This window comes from Ruditapes philippinarum, unplaced genomic scaffold (assembly GCF_026571515.1).
Source record: "Ruditapes philippinarum isolate M1 unplaced genomic scaffold, ASM2657151v2 ctg5448_1_1_1_1, whole genome shotgun sequence".
Taxonomy (NCBI): Eukaryota; Metazoa; Mollusca; class Bivalvia; order Venerida; family Veneridae; genus Ruditapes; species Ruditapes philippinarum.
Window position 1 is genome coordinate 71,201 of NW_026855846.1, and position 23,726 is coordinate 94,926.

A 23,726-nucleotide genomic window follows, 5' to 3' on the forward strand; every position below is an offset into this window, starting at 1 on the left:
TGGCTCTTGTTACTGGGTCGGGTGGGGGTTGCTCTCATTGAACGCCGCATTTCCTTGTTGATTTTTTTTATCATATTTCATAAATAGTATCTATTTTGTGAATTATGCTATAGTGTAAAAATGTGTACATGGTGGTTTTGCACAAACTCATATATTAAAGGCATTAGGCATTAGCTAGACAATCTTAGTACAAAAAGTTCAGTTTCATACAAGAGATGTCAGTGGAAAAAGATATATGCCCACAAAAATTGTATTGGTAAAGAATAAAATTAAAATGATCTCTGTCAACAAAATTTCTGGATGACACTAGCAAACAGTTTTGCATCTTTTCGCCTGAAGCGGCTCATAAATTAATCATTTTTATAAAGAAAATGCCCTTAAACACGTTACTTCACCACCCAAAATGTTGCCCCTTGGATGGCCGTTGACATCTCGTATTTGACCTTGTATCGCTTTGGACGTAGATCAATGAAACTCGTTATACTGTTCCTGGGCTGTAGAACAGTGCGTTATAGCTTTCATGAACTGACGTCACAGTTTAAAAATTTTTATTGCCAGTAAACTGGCAGGTTGTTTAGTGTATCGGCTGCCATCTTTTACTTAATACACCGTGTATATCCAGTAACGCCGGAATGTGAAAATAACGCACGATTCGTGCAATAAGTAACGCAGAATTGTACAATAAATGGCGGATACCTGACAGGATTTCCAACGCGGTAAGTAAACTGGCTAATATATTTTTTTATTTAACCGAACTGAATAAAAATGAATAGCTGCATACGGCTGCAAAGACATTACTTGTTATACCCCCGCACAACAAAGTTGTAAGGGGGGTATACTTTAATCAGCTTGTCCGTCCGGCCGTCGGGCGTCCGTCGGATTTTTCTTGTCCGCCCAATAACTTAAGATTTCTTTGACCCACAGTCTTCATATTTGGTATGGAGGTTAGCCATGATGAGTAGATGACCCCTATTGATTTTGTGGTCACCAGCTCAAAGGTCAAGATCACAGGGGCCTTGACTTCAAAAAGCTTGTCCGCCCAATAACTTAAGATTCCTTTGACCCTCAGTCTTCATGTTTGGCATGGAGGTTAGTCATGATGAGTAGATGACCCCTATTGATTTTGAGGTCACCAGGTCAAGGTCACAGGGGCATTGACTTCAAAAAGCTTGTCCGCCATATAACTTAAGATTCCTTTGACCCACAGTCTTCATGTTTGGCATGGAGGTTAGTCGTGATGAGTTGATAACCCCTATTGATTTTGAGGTCACCAGGTCAAAGGTCAAGGTCACAGGGGCCTTGACTTCAAAAAGCTTGTCCGCCCAATAACTTAAGATTCCTTTGACCCATAGTCTTCATGTTTGGCATAGAGGTTAGTCATGATGAGTAGATGACCCCCTTTTGATTTTGAGGTCACCGGGTCAAGGTCACAGGGTCCTTGACTTCAAAAGCTTGTCCGCCCATTAACGTAAAATTCCTTTGACCCACAGTCTTCATGTTTGGCATTGAGGTTAGTCATGATGAGTAGATGACCCCTATTGATTTTGAGGTCAAGGTCACAGTGGCCTTGACTTCTAAAATCTTGTCCGCCCAATAACTTAAGATTCCATTGACCCACAGTCTTCATGTTTGGCATTGAGGCTAGTCATGATGAGTAAATGACCCCTATTGATTTTGAGGTCAAAGGTCACGATCACAGGGGCCTTGGCTTCAAAAAGCTTGTCCGCCCAATAACGTAAGATTCCTTTGACCGACAGTCTTCTTGTTTGGCATGGAGGTTAGTCATGATGAGTAGGTGACCCCTATTGATTTTGAGGTCACCAGGTCAAGGTCACAGGGGCCTTGACTTCAAAAAGCTTGTCCGCCCAATAACATAAGATTCCTTTGACCCACAGTCTTTATATTTGGCATGGATGCTAGTCATGATGAGTAGATGACCCGACTGATTTTGAGGTCACCGGGTCAAAGGTCAAGGTCACAGGGGCCATGACTTCAAAAAGCTTGTCCGCCAAATAACTTAAGATTCCTTTGACCCACAGTCCTCATATTTGGCATGGAGGTTAGTCATGATGAATAGATGACCCCCTTTTGATTTTGAGGTCACCGGGCCAAGGTCACAGGGTCCTTGACTTCAAAAAGCTTGTCCGCGCAAAAACTGAAGATTCCCTTGACCCACAGTCTTCATATTTGGCATGGAGGTTAGTCATGATGAGTAGGTGACCCCTTTCGATTTTGGGGTCAAAGGTCAAGGTCACAGGGACCTTGACTTTAAAAGCTTGTCCGCTCAATAACTTAAGATTCCTTTGACCCAGTCTTCATATTTGGCATGGAGGTTAGTCATGATGAGTAAATGACCCTTTTGATTTTGAGGTCACCAGGTCAAGGTCACAGGGACTATGACTTCAAAAAGGTTGTCCGCCCATTAACTTAAGATTCCGTTGACCCACAGTCTTCATATTTGGCATGGAGGTTGATCATGACCATAAGGTGACCCCTATTGATTTTGAGGTCACTGGGTGAAAGGTCACAGGGATCTTGACTAAAAAAAACTTTTCTCCTTAATTGCTTAAGAATGCCTGTCCGCAGTGTATTGATTTTGACATTTTCACATTTGAAGCATGTAGAATACATAACTTAGCAATGCACTGGCTTAGTAACCTCAGATTTGGCAGGGAGGTTGTCCTTGAGCTCTAAATGGCCACTGTTGATTCTGACAAAGTGGTATGCGGGGGTATTCACGCCATGACAGTGGCAGTTCTAGTTTATCATATTTTTTACACTTTTAGACCTTCATGACATAGATTGATGAAATCTTCCGAAACACATCTCTAGTAGCACTCCATACACATGTGCATTGAGTAAGTAACCAAAATATATTCAACGTATCTTTAGTCTATGTCACCCTTTACCTGGTAAATTTATGAAATGGTTTTTCTCAGCAGTGAACCTGAAATAGTTCATTTAAAGTTTGAGAGATTGCTATTAGATATTTAATGTAATTGTACAAATGAGCTACCTGAGTGAGCAAATGGTCAGTCTGTATGGATGTGACCAGGTTCTGTACTTCTGGTCTCTTTTATGGTCATTAGGCCTGTTAGTTTTGTAAACGTCTATAGTAATACCTAGCATAAACTCTTCCGGTAGATTAAGATGTCTTCCCATACAAGTTAACATATAATAAGAAACCCTTAGAGTAGGGTAAATCTTTACCCCAAGGGTTATAATTTATTTAACTTTAGCAGAGGACAATAAGGTTATGCTTTTACAAGTTTTGGGCATTATAGTTTCTAAGTAAAATATCTTTTGAATATAAGTTACTTCCTTATATTAGAGAAAAAAATTAATTAAATAAATAATCCATTTTCACAGAAGTTCACCAGGCAAATTGCTACAGCCAAACATTTGTTTTGGTTGGGTTTCACATCACGCCAACACAATAAAAGGCATATGGAGACTTTCAAGTTTTACTGGTGCATTATTTCAGGCATAAAATATACAGACACTTCTTCTCTTTTTATTGTTTTTTATTATTTTTATATTCAATTTATTTGAAAACTTAGTTTGTTGTTCTTATTTTCTAACAAGGTCAGACGTGGGCAGCATGTTCACAAATAATAATTTTATTTCAGGAAACAATTGTCAAATTGTACTAAGTTACAATATGCAATCAAAATGTTGAAAGTTTGCCAAGATCTAATTATCATATATTTCTTAATAAGTTACGAAGAAAATACATTGACTATAGGTCGCAAATAACTTGATTATATTCGCCGATAAAAGGCGTTAAACCTGTGTAATAATTCTGTACCATATAAGAAAAAAATCACATTTTCCGGCGTTACCGCGAAGCACAATTCACGTACATCGGCGTTACCTCATAAAAACGGCTTGAATCACATTTTATCAGTTTATTTTCAATTTTCTATATCACAAGAAGTTAGGTTTATGTCACTTGCCTACCGAAAATCGAAATTATACGGAATAATATGCATTGTTGTACTTATAAGAGCCGACAAAAAGCCAAAATCTCGCTCAAAAAGGTGGTCAAGCCATCATTTTCACAAATGATCTTGTAAGTTAACAATTTCGTGAAAATAATCTTGATGAGGGATAAAAAGTTATGTCTTCGCAGCCGTATGCAGCTATTCATTTTTTTTCAGTTCGGTTAAATTATAAATAAGAAATATTTTAGCCAGTTTACTTACCGTGTTGGAAATCCTGTCAGGTATCCGCCATTTATTGCACAATTCTGCGTTACTTATTGCACGAATCGTGCGTTATTTTCACATTCCGGCGTTACTGGATATACACGGTGTATTAACTAAAACATGGCAGCCGATACACTATTTTTTGCCAAAATAATTCAATTTGTATATTTTGATATAAATTCAGAGCTGGTTTTATCCATTACAAATTTAGCAGCTTACATATTTATTCTCTAAATCTAGAAACAGTTGGGAGTTGGAAAGCATTTGGCTCAAGGAAACAATGGCTTGTCCCTGTCAGGGTTGGAACCCACGCGGTCAGCAATCCTTAGATTGTTAATCCTTAGATTACTAGTCCGACGCCATAACCACTCGGCCACGCCGCTTTTCTACGTATATGTTAGTGTACAGCCGTGCTGTTCTACAGAAATTAGAAACTTCGACGGGAGCGATAGCGACCGGAGAATGTTTCTAATATCTGTAGAACGGCTACGGATGAATACTAACATATTTGGTGTCAAACTTTATTATGCCTCATTAATATTCATTTTATTACGTCACTACCAGTCCGTTTTATTAATTAATTACCTGAATGGTCGGTTTAAATTTGACCTTATAAATATGCATGATTTACGTCACTTTACGCGCGAAGACGCATGTACCCCTTGTAATAGGAAGGGCGGCATATGGATGATGCGAGTTTCCGTTTGCCCGATATTGAAACCTTTATTTTCGGAAAACATTTTTGATGAGTTTGATGATTGTTACCTGATATCATTTATACACTTTGATTAATTGGACAACTGATAATCAGTAGCTAATACCTTATATGATTTATACATGTATACACTAAATATCACGTGTTAACACGAGGTCACGTAATATATTTTCAAAAAACATAATGTCTACTTTCACCTTTTGTCTACCAAAAAAAAAATGAATAGACACATGTGACTTTCTTCTAAGTCACATATTAATTAAGACCTTTTTCTACTTTCGTAATAAAAATAATGATTGGCATTTTGTATTGGTTTTTACTTTTACATATGCAGTATCTTTTTATTTAAATCTGAACTGCATATGCAGTACATCAATAAATGCAAAATTTATGTAGGTTGACCTTTGACGTCATTTTTACTTAATTAATATTCAAAAGCGTGCCACGAAAGCGGCTGCGCATGTGCAAATTTATGCAAATGACTTTTTTTACAAACGCGGTTCTATGAACCACTATGAAAAATAGAAGGCGACTATGAACAGAATTTGATATAGTATCGACTTTTGTTCTTCTATGAAAATTAACACTCATTATTTTGAAGAAATACAGCTTTTCCATTGGATGACAAATAAAGTTGAACACTAACCGCGTAGTGACGTAATAAAGTGGATAATAATGAGGCCAAATAAAGTTTGACACTAAGAATGTTAGTATTCATCCGTAGCTGTTCTACAGAAATTAAAAACATTCTCCTGTCGCTATCGCTCCCGTCGAAGTTTCTAATTTCTGTAGAACAGCACGGATGAACACTAACATATACATATAATTAATTGTCGTAATAAACGTTTTACTATTTTCTAAATTTCCGAAAATAATTAATTACATGCATTAAAGTGCTCAAATTGAAATATTTATTATATTTTTAGTAAAAACGCACATTATCATAATGTATAATTACTAACATTCTAACATACATTTTTTACATTTTATCACGTTCATGCATTTTAAAGTGTGTAGCTTTATCAATTATTCTAAAGCAACAATTAAAGGCATCTAAAGTCTTAAAATGCGAATATTTTGTTCAAGAGCTTTTTATTTTTGGTGTGCTGCTAAGTTCCAAAACTTCACACATTTGATTATATATACCCGAGCCATCGTTTGCTCTTTATTTGCGTTTAAGTCATCAAAACACTTTTAAACAGTGATTTACTAAATTATATTAGAGTCAAACTACAACAAATGCAATTTATTTTCATTATCCTACCCAGTCCGTGCTTTGTCTTGTGCCCTGTCCTGCTTTCGTTTGGCTTCTTGCCGGTGGTGCTGGTTCGTGTTGGCGTTGCTTTCATTACACGACGCCCTTCCTTTAAGTCATGATTTTCATATTTTATCATAAATTATTACGCATTCATTGCTATTCACTTCGGGGTAATATGCATCTCGCATGTTCTTAATTCATTGTGTTTTCTACAGGATGGAAAACTATAAAAACCTGAGGCTTAATTTGCCTTTAAGTTAATGTAACTTATTATACAGAGATTATGACCTCATCTTACATCAAAATACAAACTAATTAAACCTTTATGACAAGTATATCTTCCTCTTTCATTATTGTTGAATGTGGGTCAAATTCATAAACGTTAATCATTTGAACAGGATATTCCGCACGTTTTAGAGAGGATCTACTCCATAAGTTAGTGTAAATAAATTATTGAAACAAACCAATTAATATTTATACATTTTTGCTTATGAAAATCTTGATTAATTACTAAAAATATTTTGGACATATTGAAGGACATTTTACGGCATCAAACTTATCTTTATAATGATGTATTTTAGGAATAACCCCAATAGCTTTAAGTGCAAATTTCCGGAAAATAAAGTTTTTAGAGCACACTTGTTATTTCAAAGAACATTCAACAGTACACAAAACAAAAATGTATAAATGTACTTGATATAATATCGATATGAAAAAATGTAGTTCAAACTTTCAATGTTAGTTCCATGCCTAAAAATCGTTCTCTTTCCTGCTCTGTCAGTCATACAGTCTAAACCTGTTTGTTGGGTTTTTTTTAACAAAAACTATAAACATTTGAATAATTTTCACTTAATCACACAACACAAAGCGTGTATATACGTAACGCATGAATGTGAAAATATTCGTATACGCTAAAATAGAGAAAATAAGATTTATTACTTGAAAATACATTGCTCATTACGGCCACATATTGCACATATTCGACGTTACTATCACACAATACTTACATTATTTTCACATTCGTGTGATATTTTCACATTCCTGCATTACGAAATATACACGGTGGATATGGTTATGTTATATAAATTCATTGGGATTTTAGTTCATTTTTTTACCAACAAGTCTTCCTGGTCTGTTAGCAAACAATTACTATTTCAGTAAAATAATCGCTTCAATTTACAAAAAGACCCATGTTGTAGTATACGTTTATAATTTTCTTATCTATCCACCTTTTTCAGACTTAGTATCATAAAGAAACAAACAAACAAACAATATATGCAGACGGCTTCGAAAAATCGGAGTACAATTAATCTCTTTGTTATTTGTATCGATATAAAAAAGGTTTTGCCAGTAAGTGTATTGGTGTTTTATTTCCTATTCTTGATGAAAATAGTTGACCCAAAAGTATCTGTAAATGTTACTCACAAACTGACAAATTGAAAACAAGTCTCTATATAAAATAAGTCTTTTATCTACTTGCTGATGTTATATTTTCCTGACATTTCAGTGATCCAATTTTCCACGGTTACCTGATTTTCTGTTAACCACAGTATTTTAGATTTTGTAGCCTCTACGGCTTGTTTAAAAGTTTGTTCAGCTGGACCTAAATCAGGTGTTTCAGCAATAAATTGTTCCAAATCTCTGAGTTGTTCAGTTGTGGTAAACGGCTCTGTCACGCCACTCACCAAAGAACTTAACAGAAATAAACTACCAGCAAATGTGTCAAGGAAGCGCTGCCAATTACTTTTTACATAGTCCCAAACCTCGGTTGTAGCCGATGGATTCTGTGCCAACCACATTAATGTTGATCCAATGTCACGTCCTTGAATGGTATACTGATCGCCACATAGATTTAATAATCGCTTTTGTAAATCTTTATTCTGTGTACACGCCAACGACCTGAGGTAAGAGTATTTTTCATTTATATTCAACGTTGTGTTATATTTCTGTAAAACAAAAACCCAGTCTGTGTCGTTTCCTTCTTTAAGGGCCGAGCACAACACAGTACTTCGTGTATTCACGTCAAGAGAATCATTCCTGTTCTTCCAAAGCGAAAACTCGTTCACTGACTGCTTAATACAGATTGTCATATCTAATGTACAAGCTAACGAATATACTTTTGATCTAAGCAAGTTTTGTTCCATAGTCAGACTTCCTTTATTCAATTCAAGATTTTTGTAAATTGTTTGAATAAAATGTTTCATAATTTCCTTATATGCATCATATGCCTCTATGTTAGCTATAAGCTTATCAATGTACGTAATTTCCTTCAACGCAGCCAACCACGGGACATACTCATCCTCGAACCTTAAGTATTCGAAAACTGTTAATGCTAATTTTAATTCAACCATCTTTGCTTTGCTTAAACTGAACAAATCGTTGATAATCTGTGCCCTGTTTACTAAATCGATCTTGGCCTTATTTGCCATTAACTGCTTGATTAGATTTTTCCAAATAGTTTCTTCATAGTTAACTCGGTAATACCCCCACTGTTTTAAGTTTGCAATAATCCAGTTACCTGGAAGTGTCAGGTTAATAATTTCTCGGTCTGCTATCATTAAAACTTTTTCTTCCATCCAGATAATATCTTTGTTAGTCACCGAAAAGGACGTATTACTGCTGCATGTGTATGTTAAAGGAATTTTCCACACATAATTGAATGGCGAGATTTCTGTGTCGTTTACAGCTTCGCTTGGATTATTGAGAAAGCGTTCTTGTGTGATTTTAAGTAAACCTGGTTTTACTTGTCTGATTGTTATAACGGGATAATTTTTCTGCAAAATCCAAGTGTCCATAACTTGTCCAACTCCTGGAGGGTGGTATTGCTTTAAGGGGTTCGGCTCTACTGCTTTCCAAAGATCAGCATGCCCAACACTCGAATATTTGTAATTTTGAAGGTATCGTTTGAGACCATCTTGAAAATCAGCGTCACCAAGAATGAAGTTAAGCATTCGAATCATGCAGCCGCCTTTGGTGTAGGAAATTGAGTCAAATACTTGTCGGATTTCCGTTGTATCTGCTAATTTCTTGTAGACAGGGTGAGATGAGACCAAACCGTCATCATCAAAAACGCTATGTATATTTCGAACTGCAAATTGATCCATAAAATTCCAGTCAGGGTACACATTGGATATTCCAACATCAGAAAAATATACTGCAAACCCTTCCTTTAGGAACAAATCACTCCACCAATTCATTGATACTAGGTTTCCAAACCACTGATGCGCTAGTTCGTGTGATATGGTAACAGAAGATTGCATAAGATGATTTAGACTATATTCCCCTTCTTCGTAGAATATTCTGTTTTGGTTAAAAATGATAAGCCCCCAATTTTCCATCGCCCCGACGGACGTTTCTGGAACAGCCAAGATGTCTTGTTTTGGCAAAGGGAACGATATTCCAAAGTAGTTTTCAAAAAATGACAAAATTTTGGCACCGAATTCCAACGCGTGTTTGGTTTTGTTGATCGTTTCTTTTCCAGCCCACGATGTATAGTCCAATCCAGTTCTAGCCGGACGCGTTATAGAATCAAGGTCTCCGACAGCCATTGCTGTCAGATATGTAGGCATTTTAGGCGTCCTTTGATATATATCTGCCACAAAATTTAAGCCCCGAGTAACTGTCGACATTATGGGCATGTTCGACAGACTCACCATATCATTTCGTCTGACCAATGTTATTTCAAACTGGGCTTTCCTATCTGGTTCGTCCAAACAAGGATACGCCTTCCGGGCATCCGTTGGCGAAAATTGCGTCGCAGCAACGTATTGATTAACCGTTCTGTACGGAAACCGACTGAGGTACATTCCCGCAAAATCTGTTTGCAGCGTTCCTGTGAAATTCATACAGACAAAATATTGATTTCCAGGGCGAATGTCTTCTTTTAAGTAAATAATCAAAAACTGCCATTTTGTGTTTATTTCATAGGTAAGTATTTCAATGCCGTCATAAGTTTCCTCATTGGTGGCCAACAATTTTCCAGCTTTCATTGAAGAGTTATTCAAAGTTAATTTATTTATATTAAGTGTAATATTTGCACTTTTCTCAATACATTTGAATTTAATCCAAACACTTCCTGAAAGAGTGAATTCTGAAGAGCGTGTTCCGTAGATGTCAGGAAATAGCTCTATTTTATATAGAATCGGTTCAATGTGCCTAGGTAATCGTCCATCATCACCTAAATTACCATCCTTATTGGTGGATTTATTTGCTCCTTTTTCCACAGTTGTTTTACTGCCGGTAGTGTCATTCTGAGCAGCGCCGATGAAATAGAAAGCGACGGCTGTCCCACACAAGGAAACCACGCACACAATCAGTAACAGTAGCGCTGAAAATATAAGTGAAAGCTTATAATTAGAGCAGAACAAAACTATATAAACTTTATGTGATACGAGTAATTATTAATTTTTGAACAACACAAGAACAAGAACAAACTTGGATGCGTAAAGGTGCACTGTGAAAGTAAAAATCAACAATGGAGAGGGACACCCAAGAAACGTAGGCATCACGTTACAATAGAGAAAAATAGAATCCGTTAGGTACTCCAAAAACTGCAAAATAGAAAGTGTTGCAGGCTCGGTTTGATTAAGCATGTTCATAGACAGTAACTGTACTTACATGCTACCGGCCACGCTCACTAACATCGGCTTAAGCAGAATTGAACATGAAGGTATTGGAATTTTAAATTTAGAAACATCTCTGTACAAACCAAGAGATCTAAACGAGTGACCATAACTAATATAAATAGAAAAAAAAAGATATTCTATTTGCACAAAGTAAAGTCAACGTTATAATACATGCAAGATTCATTATAAAGTTACCTCATCTTGTTTGCTTTAACATGAAATCGACATTGTAAACATGCATAGTTTTTGCCATTTGATAAATGACATTGATTTAATGTTTTACAAATATAGCTTATATAGCATCTGCCGAATGTTTAGACTGTGCAGGATTGTATAGCTCTTTACTGGTGGCATGGATTTAATCACTTTTTTGAAAATGAGTATTGAAAATGAAACCACGTACCAAGTTGTAACAAACATGTTGACTAATATTAAATGTACAGAAAGGAAACATGATTTCATCCTCATTGTAAGTTTATTTTTGTTCACTTTAGTTGTTGAGTAATTTTATTACCGATGTTGTTGTTGGTGTTGTTGTTGTTGTTGTTGATTTTGTTGGTGGTGTTTTTTGTTTGTCTTAACTGTGTATGTGATTTAACATGTATAGCAGACTGAGATAATTGACATTTTAATTCTTTTTTTATTTTAATTTTTACAAAATATCTTCTACCCTAGCTACTGTTTGGTTTTCATTCTAATTTTATCATCATGAATTGAACGTTATACAGTTAATGGTATAAAATATCGCTAACGAGTAAATGTCATGTCAATGAATGGCTTAAAAATGAAAATAACTTACAAAACTGATGCATTCTTGCCGTTATTTCAATAAACTTCAATTAAAAATCCAATAGATTTGTCATCGAATTGAGTTTTGATGTTTTTGTTAATCGAACAAACAATTTACTAATAATTAATTGTATATCAAAATTCGTTGTCATTTTTGTCAAAAGATGTTTAGCACAAGAAATAACAATACAAAAGAGTAAGGTAACTCTAAATGTCTCGATGTTTCAATTGCTATGTCATGACATGCGTTATGCATTGCACATCTGCATCAATGCATGCAGTGCATGCCTGTAACATTGAACATTTGTTACATAGTTGCACTGCAGTATGGCAATTGATTTATCTATTGTATTTATTCATAACTTATGTAATAGATGAGTTTAGAACAGGCATGCTCTTTCTTATTCACAATAATTCACTAGGCAATATTTTGGTTGATGGGTCACCAGGCAATATTAAAGGTTGACAAATATATTTGATTACAGATTGAATTGATTAAAGTGACTTAATAGGCATAGCACATGTAACATCGATGGCAAAGACACAAAATGTACGATGAGAGACATTAAAAAATTGTTTCTTTTTTATGATGCTATTGTTTTGCTTTGTTTTTTCTTGTTGGTAGTGGCGGTGGTATCATTATTATAATTGTATCATAGTTTGGAGATCTTTCTATGAAAATGTGTCAGCGTTAAATCGTATACATATACATGCACAGTGCGTTAACTGGAGTGCGGGTATAAGTTACCCGCACTCCAGAAATGCCCATTGATTGGCTCATTTTTGCTGGGGTTTACATATTGTGACGGCAGAGAAAGGGAAAGCGACAGAAATATCATATTCAGATGTTCGTTCATTGGTTCATTTTTGCCGGGGTTTCATATCATATCAAACATAAAAACACGTTCAACAGGGAACGTGTTTTTATGTTTGACTATGATACAAAAGAGAAAGAACACCAAAACACTCGGTAATCTGATTAATACTCGGGGGCTACGCCCCCTCGTACAAATCGGATAACCTCGTGTTTCGGTGCTCTTTCTATTACTTATTATTTGTTGTTGCTGTTGTTGTTTTTCAATTGTATTGTATACATGTACTATCAAATGACAAATGAAGTAATAATATACAATTTGTAATTTTTAAGATACCATGAGATTTATCGTCAAAAATGATTAAACATTATTAAAAGATACAATTGTGGTGAATTTGAAAATAAAGCAAATCTATAGAACAAAAAATATAACTTAAGTTTAACAGGTACGAGTATGTGTACGAAATTCATTGTTTATTTGTGCTGTCTAAAATAATTTTGACCGGCATCAAATGTTTCCCTTGTAGAATAAACATTTTGTTAAGCTTATGTTTTCTTGAAAGGCCAGCTGTATTATGTTCTTGCTAGTATATGCTTCTTCATACAAAAGGTGTTTATTTGTTTAAATCACATCCATCACTGTGTTCCACCATTATCAGATCAAATATAAACACTAAAGAACGGTCGATGAACTATGTAAAAACAACACTAGACAAATTCCGTGAAGCTATGTACAAATACAGATACAAATTGTTTTTCGTGTTTTTGTTGTTGTTTTTCTGTCGGGTCGTATTTGTGAATTTATAAATTATATTTATGTGAAGCGGTGGGCTAGTAATAAATGTGTCTTCCTTTCAACGCAGGGATCATGGGTTCGAGTCCTACAGGGGCCACGACCATGTTTCTTCATATGTCACCAGTACTTGTTAGTTCCAGGAAGCGGACTAATGATTAATATAAGTTGCAAGAACTTGTTTCGCAATTAAGTAAATAACTATGTTTAAACTAAACTAAACATTACAGTTATGACGCAAAAATTATACACGTCGTGCAAAGAACTCGGACTTGCAATACTGTGGTTAGTGGGCCTTATTTTTTGCATAACATGCAAACTGAACGCGTATTGGACACTGGACAGAGTTTCGTTATTTTGTTATTTGAATGTAAAACTACAAAATTAATGTTGCGCGAAAATGTTGTATTGTGACAATAAAGTCAGCCAGGCTTTATTGTGTTTATAATTTATTCTTTTGTAAAATCAACCCACTGATGTCCTAAACTAACTGCTATGAAAAGTACAGATTTAGTTTTTATTTACTATAAATCACCAGTTAGTTTTTATTTACTATAAATCATCATTTAAAAATATTCACCATAACGAATACGCAATAAGTCCCGATTAGAACCTCTCTCTTTTCTTTTTGTAAATATGCAGTAACATTTACACACTAAAAAGGAAAAAAAATCCGGAAAATGAATCAAACAGCTACAGTCGGTCACTATCCACCCCCACCCTTCTGCCCCACCCTTTACCGCCTTTTGCAAGGTAAAAAAAATCTTTTGCCTTCGTGGATAGACATCGTTTTATTGCCAATGTACATTTTTAATGTAAATTCAAAATTTCAATTTGAAAAAAAAAAATTCATTTAAAACATAACTCCCCTTGATGAAAATAGCTATTTGCGTAAATAATTGTTTTTCTTTGTCGTAAAGCTTCCATGATTGATTGGTATTTAATTTTAATTGTACCAACATGAGGCCTAATTACACAGATAAGACAGATAAGACTTTAAAACAGCTCTGAACGTAGGCGTGTATTTAGTGTAATGTTGTTCTCGTTTTATAAGTTTACCTTTCTTTATTTTTTTAAGTCACGTGGTTACTAGAAATGTTTAACTTGACTAGTAAAAGCAGCCAAATCTCTTGAAGTCTGGCGCTATGGTGGGCTTTTTTCTCCAAAAATAATTGCGACTGGATTAAATTTAAAATTTTGATAAATTTGTTTTGTCAACAAGGGCCAAACATGTAAAAATAATAGCAAGAAATACAACTCAAACGATTCATTTCATTTCAAATTATCACAAAAGTCAGCAACGACAATGATGAACTATCGCCATAAATAAGCAATTCATTGCATCAAGGTATTTTAACCGCCACTATATTCTCACACTCCGTAGCTCCGATATTAAACTTTTGTTCACAACATATTAAAATCTTTGTACCGCAACATGCATGACAAAAATCAGGACAAAATGTGATCCCTCGGAAGCATTTATAACAACATATTCACATCAAAATTGCAGACTCAGTTTGATTGAGTCTATACGTGAGGGATAATTAAAAGGTGCAACATCTCTCACGCCCCCTAGCACCGGCTTGAGAGGTTCTAAGACAATACTTAATTGGCACCTAAAAGTATGCATTTAATATACGGCAAGAAATCCAAGTTATCCGAGAAAGAAAACTGAACTGAGTAAGCCCATATATAATGCACATATTATATGATATATAATACATATAATTGAGAAGTACAGCGTGTAGGTGCCGGTGGGTATCCCCTTCCACAGTAAACAAGTTATTTTAATTAAATATAAGCTAACTACAGTAACAGTAAGTGAAATAAAAGCTAACTATGATCATAAAGTGCTTACTTTGGTGTTGTTGATTTTATTTATTTATTTATTTATTTATTTATTTGTTTTATTTATTTATTTATTTATTTATTTATTTTATTTATTTATTTATTTATTTATTTATTTATTATTTATTTATTTATTTATTTATTTATTCATTTATTTATTCATTTATTTATTTATTTTTTATTTATTATTATTTATTTATTTATTTATTTATTTATTTCTATCAAAATATCCAGACCGCCCTACATAGCCATGCAGTCTGATCAGTACCTGTACTGGTGTCTGACTAACTCAAAATTTTTATTTTGAAATATCCAAAATTAATAACGTACAGTTCCAAAACTGGTAGCTGGATAAGATTGTTTTAAAAACTCTCCATGAAGCGCTAGCTAGCATAAGATTTAGAGCTGAAAAACAACACTGACAAAGATGTAAGCTTTTCAAGTACCAGCATTCTCAATTAATTCAATTTGGATTTGTTTACTCTTATCTAAAATGCGTATCATATTATCGTTGAAAGTTTCTTTTTATCTGTTACAGTTTAATAAAACATATTTATTCCGTAATCTAATAAATTGTTCGCGTATAGGTGGTCGTTTGTGATACTGTTTAACTTCGTTTGCTCGAACTCGGATCGCTCGAATATCTCGCTTCACTCGAACTCAACGCCCGGTCCCGTATTTCTTTATTAATCCATATTGATTTGTTAAAAAGAACATGTAAATGAATTAAACTCAATTGACATTCCATTGGTTTTAAAGATCTTGCCTAATTAAGATAAATCTCGTTAGAAATATATAAATAATGTAAACGAAATATTATGTGTAATGTCTATTTGGGTTAACGAGCGTGAAATGTTTAACACGACTATATGATGCGTGTTATATGACGTGCTGTGCTGTGCTTTACTGATATATCTACGCCTCGTGTTGTCCAATATTTAATTTATTGCACAGTTTTGGGATTACATCCACAACTTACTCTTCAACTTAACAATTGGACAAATGCCCGTAACACAGTTAAATCTGTGTGTAATATCACTTTTAAGCGTGTAATATTTTGAAAGTCGGCCATGAACAAAATAATAAGAAAAAATAATAAAAAGAAGAAGAGAATTTATATAAACAAGTCATGATACTTTATACTGACAAGTACTGACAACATAGAATACAATAGCATAATTGTTTTCATTCCAAGTTTGACAAACTAAATTTGACCAGTGCAATCTGACGAACCAGTCAAGTTTTAACAAATATTCGCAAAAATACAACAGCCATTTTATATAAAAAAACGGACCTTAGAAAAGCGAAAAAGTAGATTCGTTCTGTAACATCTGTTCAGAGTTGTAGCATGAAAACGTTTTCCTCGGTCGTAAAAAATATCGGTAAACTCTTCAAAACTAAAATAATTTAATAACGATAAGACTTTCATTTCTGAATGTCATTAAAATTTCAATAACATGATTTTCAATTCAATTCAATATTTCTTTGGCATTAACATAATTATAATAACGTTCATTGCAAATACGTGACTATATGGCAGATGCAACACGGAGTACACAATTGAGAAAAGTATGCTATAACCAACTAATATTTAATTTAAAGCAACTTCTATGAAGTTTAAAAGCCTAAAACATCTTTCATAGATCAGCTGGAGTACTTTTCACAGAAAACTATGCAAAAGATAATTAAAGATCCTGTATGCTTTGAAATTGATGTTGAATACCACTCTTGCGTGAAATTATATATTTTATAATTATGCTTATACAACAATTTTCAAGCATCGAAGAATATGTAAAATATGTACTGCAAATATTTGTACATTTCTTATTAAAACATTTGACTAAGAATTTATACAAAACAAATTTCTAATTACCTCCTTTTATTTACATGAAATATTAAATTCGGTAATATCTTTACAAATAATGCTTTTTGGAACATACAAAATTGATAAATCTTAATTTGAGCATCATATTTGTTATATACAACCATAAAAATGTGTTACAGGATCTTTAACAAATGTATTCAGAAGTAAATTGAAAATCGTACGAAAGACAGGTAGGGCCATTTCAACGTCATGAATTCCCGATTTCATCTTCATGAATTCACAATTTAAACTTCGTGAATTCCCGTTTTCAACATACGGAATTCACGATTTCAGCTTCGCGAATACGCGATTTCAACTTCGTGAATTCACGATTTCAACTTCACGAATTCACGATTTCAACTTCATGAATTCACGATTTCAACTTCACGAATTCAACTTCGTGAATTCACGATTTCAACTTTGTGAATTCACGATTTCAACTTCACGAATTCACGATTTCAACTTCATCAATTCACGATTTCAACTTCACGAATTCACGAATTCAACTTCGTGAATTCACGAATTCAACTTTGTTAATTCACGATTTCAACTTCATGAATTCACGATTTCAACTTCATGAAGTTGAAATCGTGAAGTTGAAATCGTGAAGTTGAAATCATTAATTCATGAAGTTGAAATCGTGAATTCGTGAAGTTGAAATAGAGAATTCATGAAGCTGTAATCGGGAATTCATGAAGTTGAAATGTCCCCACCGGTCTTTCGAAAAATCGTACTTTTTGTGCAATTCTTGTCCCAATTTCAGTGCACTTTTCAATTTGGGTCATTTTTTCACAATAAGAATAATAAATCATGAAAAACTGAGTGAGCGAATGATCTGAAGTTTTGCACATAAGTATATACCTTCATCAAATAGAACATTAATCTTGAAAATTTGATACCAATAACCTCAGTGTAGTCCCTTTAAAAATACAGTCATAAATATAAATCATTTCAATTGCTTCAAAATATCATGAGAATATATACAGTGAACAAGCAGTTACAATATTAAAACTCATTTAAACCTTTCATCAAAAACAGAACATTACCACTGTGTAATTCTGTTAGCATTAGCTAATTAAATAAATCGTGAAAGTTCGTTTACAATAATACTATTTTAAGTGCATTATCAGTTAAAATTAGGCCAAAGACAATACTAATACATATGCACTCATTACACGTGATTTTCAAGCGTTAGCCACGCCTCTTAATTTTTCCCGTTCACAAAATTTCATTCGCAATTGCTTAACCAATTTATTAATATCTGTTGTTTTTAAATACATGCAAATTGTACAAAAATAAAAATCATCCAACATTTCATTGAAACTCGTATTTTCAATTTGTAATTTTAGAATTTATACTATAATAAATCACCTGCTCGTTTCGAAATGTGTATTCCGTCCATTATTTACACCACTGCAATAGAATGTAAGTTTATTTTCATCCCGGTGGTTTAAGTGGGTAAGTGATATAGCCTTGATTACGAAGGCATTTAAATGATTTTTGTAATCATCTCGACTGTGTAATTTAAAACACTCTCTAAAATTCTAATTTCACCTGCGAATACTTCACGTTTTTCACGGTAAAATTTGTTCTTGTTGTTTTCATCGTGGTTGTTTGAGGATATTTTTTAGCTAAAAAGAACTTTTATAGATATGCTTTGATCCTTGCATATAAATTAGCATATGATAGGTTACATTTAAATAAAGATGTAAGTTTATGATCGTTATTTAGATAACATTCAAAATACAGAGCAAAAAGTAAACATGCTAAGGCGGTTAAAGACTCCAAAAGTTTTATCACCTTACAAAATCGTTACCTTATTGAGAATGAACCTGGTATGTTTTTCGCACGAACAAATTTTGTTTTCCTCCTTAAGTTTGATTTATTTAATTTTCTGAAAATTGAATTTTTCGAAAAATATTTACGCTTGAAGCATCGTAAACGTGAGACACGGGGTATTTTGAACATAGTGAATTTCAGATTAAGGATATTTCAATGATAATATTTCATTATTTTCAATATTGTGCTTACATGAGTGATATTCATGTTTTCATGGAAGCCACAATAGCTTAAAAATATACAATATCCTGTTTGTTTATGGCAAAAGATATTAAAAACCTTACGTTTTATATATTATTTTGTGAGAGTGTGGGCACACTGACATGTAGAAAAACCACAAGTTATAAAATGTTTGAAACTACGAAAGTGAACAAGATTACGAAAATTTACGGGGCATAATTTAAGTAAACTGAGCCTAATCCACTCGACAATACAAAATCATGGTAAAGGCTCTAGAGATTATTAGTTTAATCTACTCGACAAGACAAAATCATGGTAAAGGCTCTAGAGATTGTTTAGTTTAATCCACTCCACAAGACAAAATCATGGTAAAGGCTCTAGAGATTGTTTTGATTGTTTTGTTTCCAACAGACGGTAGGATTTAGTTGTACAACACTAATAAGAGATATGATGTACAATTTTCAAGGCAATACAACACTTGCATTCAGACCGTAATTCTGCATTGTAGGAATCATCAGGTTTCTCCCTTACTCACTTTAATCACTAAAAAAAATTTTTCTCCATCAGTAATGATTGAAACAACTTCATTTTTTTAAAAAGTCTCTAATTGTCACAGGGCGAGATTTATGTGCAGCCCGGCCTAGACTCGAACCTGGGACCATCGGAATACCGTACTGCGGCTCTACTGACTTAGCTATCCGGTCGCCTACAAAATATCTTTCCTGATTAGAGAACAGTTCAATACTGTGACATAATCATTTTCTGAAAAATTTGGGACTTGAACATACCACAACTTTAGGTCTTGTGAAGATTTTTTCAACATCGGTTTTACCCCATCTTACTACTATGGGCCTTTAGCCTTAATTGTTCTGGAATTTCATTCATTAAACACATTATCAGGGGATAATTGGGAGAAATGTCACCTGTCATCGTGGGAGGTCTGTACAACAAGTATTAAGAGAAAGAAAATGTCCTTAATTAAATCTGAACTTATTTTATTCAGTCCATGTAACATAACAATTCTTTATTCCTAAATTAAATTTGTCCCTTTAATATAAATATATAAGGAAATCTTGAAAAATATATCTCTTTCATAAACAACAATGCCCCGTATCCCTCGAATAAAAATAAATGAAAGTTTGACCTTTTAAAAGTCAAGGCCATTTAAAGGTCAAGGTCATATAATATCAATACTAAAAATGGAGTTATTGTCCCTTAAGCCCAATTTAAAAAGCTGTTGCTGATAGTATAAAGCAATGGCCATTATTTTTGAATTTGTCTGTAGGAACAGACAACTCGATAGACAGACAGACAAACAGGCAGAGAGATGGTACAAAAACAATAACACACACCCCATCCCTCTAACCCTCTCCCGTCTATTCCGTAGACAAAAAAAGATCACTAAAATTGGCCTTATTTTATAAAAATAATGCGTGTTGAATATTTATTTTAATAAATAATAAACTGTTACCTAAATAACATTTCCTTACTTTCACAAATGTTCCTCATTGTTAATTTGTAATCCAGCTTCGTTCAACATTGTAACAAATTGATTTTAAACAGACAGTAAAAATAAACAACAAAGCATAAAATTGACCGAGTTAACTTTTCTTACAGGTAATACACACAACGTTTATAAAATCTACGTTCCCATTATGTCATTTAAACACTTATCATTTTTTGTATGATTTGATAATTAATTGGTGTCGCATGTTTTAATTACAAAATAACCACAACTATATAAGTAAGTCTTAATTGTTAAATCATATTTATAAAGCAATTATATAGATAAGAATTTACCTGAACGCTTAGAAATGTGTATCCCATCCATAGTTTTAGCTTATAGAGCACAGCTAATGAAGTGGATAACGAATAGCTTTCAACCAGGTGATAAAAAAAATGGATTATCTCCATGTAAAAAGCTGTTGTCTATTTATTTTTCGGAGGTTTATTTATGTTAAAGACGTCTCAACGATGCAATTTGTAAACTTTAGCTGAAGGTTAACGTTCTAGACATGAAAAAAATATCTAGAGAGAGAAAGATTTCTTTGTTATTGCCATTACATTTCCTCAGTTACCTAAAACTGAATACTAGTAATAAGGATGCCCGCACACTTTTCTGTCCCAGGTAGGAGCTTCGAAACGGCGTATCTAATGGCCGTGACGCATTAAACCAACATAAATGTGCAGCTCTTATGATAGTGATAATGTTGGTAGTTTACCCTTCGGATCTGGGCAGTAAGCATTGAATTTAGCAAAGCACAGTTCGGCCACCGCAGCGTTCCTGGGAAGTCTGTCAAGTAGAACTTACTGCAAGAAAATAATAACTTCTATACATGTCAGAGCAGAGGTACCGTAGAAAGGATTTCATGACCAGTCATAACGAAAGTGACGCGCACCGTCCGGGAAATCGAACCCGGGCCGCCCGGTTAACAGTCCAACGCTCTACCTATTGAACTAACCGGACGGTACGTCAGCTAGGGTTTGCAGATAATGATTTTAAGATGATATTGAGACGGTTTAAAACAGTTTTCTGTTCACTATTTAGGGGAGAAGATGGTAAGCGGGATAGCTCAGTCGGTAAAGCCGCGGTATTCCGAAGGTCCCGGGTTCTAGACCCGGTCATACTGCACATTTTTCTGACCCTGTGATATGTAGAACTGGAAATAAATTTTAACATGTTAGAAGGAAAGTACTATGACTTCCACTTGCCGTCTGTCTGTCTGTCTGTCTGTCTGTCCGTCCGTCCACAAATCTGTATCTACTCTATCAAATGTAAGGATGTTTATGAAACCTTAGACCAAATAGTTATTTGTCTCATTTGAGAAGGCGTGCAGGTCAAAGATTGCACTATTTCACCTGGAGTTACTGGTATTGGTCCTTTATTAGCAGTCTGTATACTAGTATAAATAAGTATTATGTGGCAATCTTTTTTTACAAAAGTCCATTAACTGAAATTATATGTGTGTAAACTTACACATTATCAATATTCGTTCAATTTCATTAAGAGTTCACTTTTTACCGTTGAGTTATGGGCCTTTGTGAAATCTGTTGATAAAACTTTATCAAACACGGTAGTTCTTTATTTGTCAGTTATTTTATTTTATGATAAAAACTGTTTCACGTTTTATTTGTACGATGTTATGAGAAGTGTCCACTGATTCCCGATTACAACTTAATGAATTCTCGATTTCAACTTCACGAATTCACGATTTCAACTTCATAAATTCACGATTTCAACTTCACGAATTCACGATTTCAACTTAATGAAGTTGAAATTGTAACCGCTTGACTTCATGCATGAACGATCGCGATAGTCCTTTCTCCTGCAAAAGAAAATAAAGACACGATACCCATAGTATTCCGAACTGGAAATGCGCAGAGGCGACCTTCAACTCAAACCAAGTTAACCGTTTTATACGACTTATATCGTTATTTTCATAAGGGTGTGTCTGCCCCTTTCGGACAAAGTGTAATCAGCCCGTTTATATAAATCCCGGGTATACCACCATATGCCCTAGCGCGAAAAATACGATCCTATATCTACATAAATGATAGGACTGATGAGTCGAGGCATGTCCCCTTCTTTCAAGGAAACAAATGTGCCACGTCACGACAATACCAACATAGTGCGCTTGCGACCAGCATGGATCCAGACCAGCCTGCGCATCCGCACAGTCTGATCAGGATCCATGCTGTTCGCTATCAGTTTCTCTACTTGTAATAGAGTTGGTAAGCGAACAGCATGGATCCTGATCAGACTGAGCGGATGCGCAGGTTGGTCTGGATCCTTGCTGGTCGCAAGCGCACTATGGTTTTATCGTGACACTGCTCAAATGTGGAGACATGTGCTCGATTTTAAAGTCTAAGCCATGGCATCGCTGTCTAACAAAATGACGCTCGGGCCAAATTGCCATTTAGCCTTGATATATAATAACATGGCTGTAATTAAAGCGGTTGTAATAATAATAATAAAATCTTTTTTCAAGAATGAAACATATATATGCAAAGTTTATGAAATCTAAAATACATCTTATTTTCATATGACCTTCCAATGAAAGTACTTTTTATCGTTTCTATATAATTTATAAAGTTAATAAAGTAATACGAACTGAAAGAAAGATTGTTGAAACAAACAAAACTTTGTGGTTTGTGTATCAATTCTTTGGTAGTCTTAAATTTATTGTCCCAATTTAGACAAGTATATTGAATAATTCATATAAACAAATCAATCTTTATATTAGAAAATAATACATTACAATGTCAATTAAACGTATATGTCTCCCTCCCCTCTCATTTGTTTAACAGTGTTCAAATAATTCACAAAATCTATCTTTATATATCCTAAAGCAATTAAAAAGTTAGATGGTCAAAGGCCTTAAGTTTAGTAAGTAAGATGGCCAAAAGTCTTAAATCTTTATGCACTTGTGCATGTTAAAAATGTTCAGTTTACATAACTAATGCTTGAAAATAAAACCCCAAAAAAGCCCCATTAAATTTCAGAAATGTTTCTCAGACAATCTTGGAGAAATATATACAAATCCTACAGAATGTTATGATAATCAGACTTACCTAGTCTTGGTATAATTGTATTAACAATGGCGTCTTATTCAAATCTCTCTCTTTTTTTTTCTTTTTTTTTCTGAAAGCATTTGTTTCAGGAATGTTTGCATCAAATGCTTATGAACTCGCAACTGTTTATAGATTTATATAATGTGCTATTAATTTGCCACAATCAGATTACACAATTCCATAGATCAAATCATTAGTTAAGGTAAGTATGCAAACTGTCC

General features: G+C 34.1%; 1 protein-coding gene across 4 annotated transcripts; it reads right to left on the reverse strand.

The window, feature by feature from the left end:
* Positions 1-7,532: 7,532 nt before the first annotated feature.
* On the reverse strand, positions 7,533-20,896 carry LOC132744589 (aminopeptidase N-like). 4 transcript variants are annotated; one of them, XM_060733347.1, is made up of 2 exons: positions 20,734-20,896; positions 7,533-10,508 (listed from the first exon to the last, which is right to left on the reverse strand). In XM_060733347.1, the coding sequence occupies exons 1-2, from the start codon at positions 20,762-20,764 to the stop codon at positions 7,654-7,656; spliced, it is 2,886 nt and encodes a 961-aa protein (XP_060589330.1). In that variant the 5' UTR covers positions 20,765-20,896; the 3' UTR covers positions 7,533-7,653. The 4 variants fall into 4 exon arrangements, 3 of the variants coding, with proteins under 3 accessions (XP_060589330.1, XP_060589331.1, XP_060589329.1); XM_060733348.1 differs by lacking the exon at positions 20,734-20,896 and adding an exon at positions 20,424-20,567; XM_060733346.1 differs by lacking the exon at positions 20,734-20,896 and adding an exon at positions 18,286-18,493.
* Positions 20,897-23,726: the final 2,830 nt, after the last annotated feature.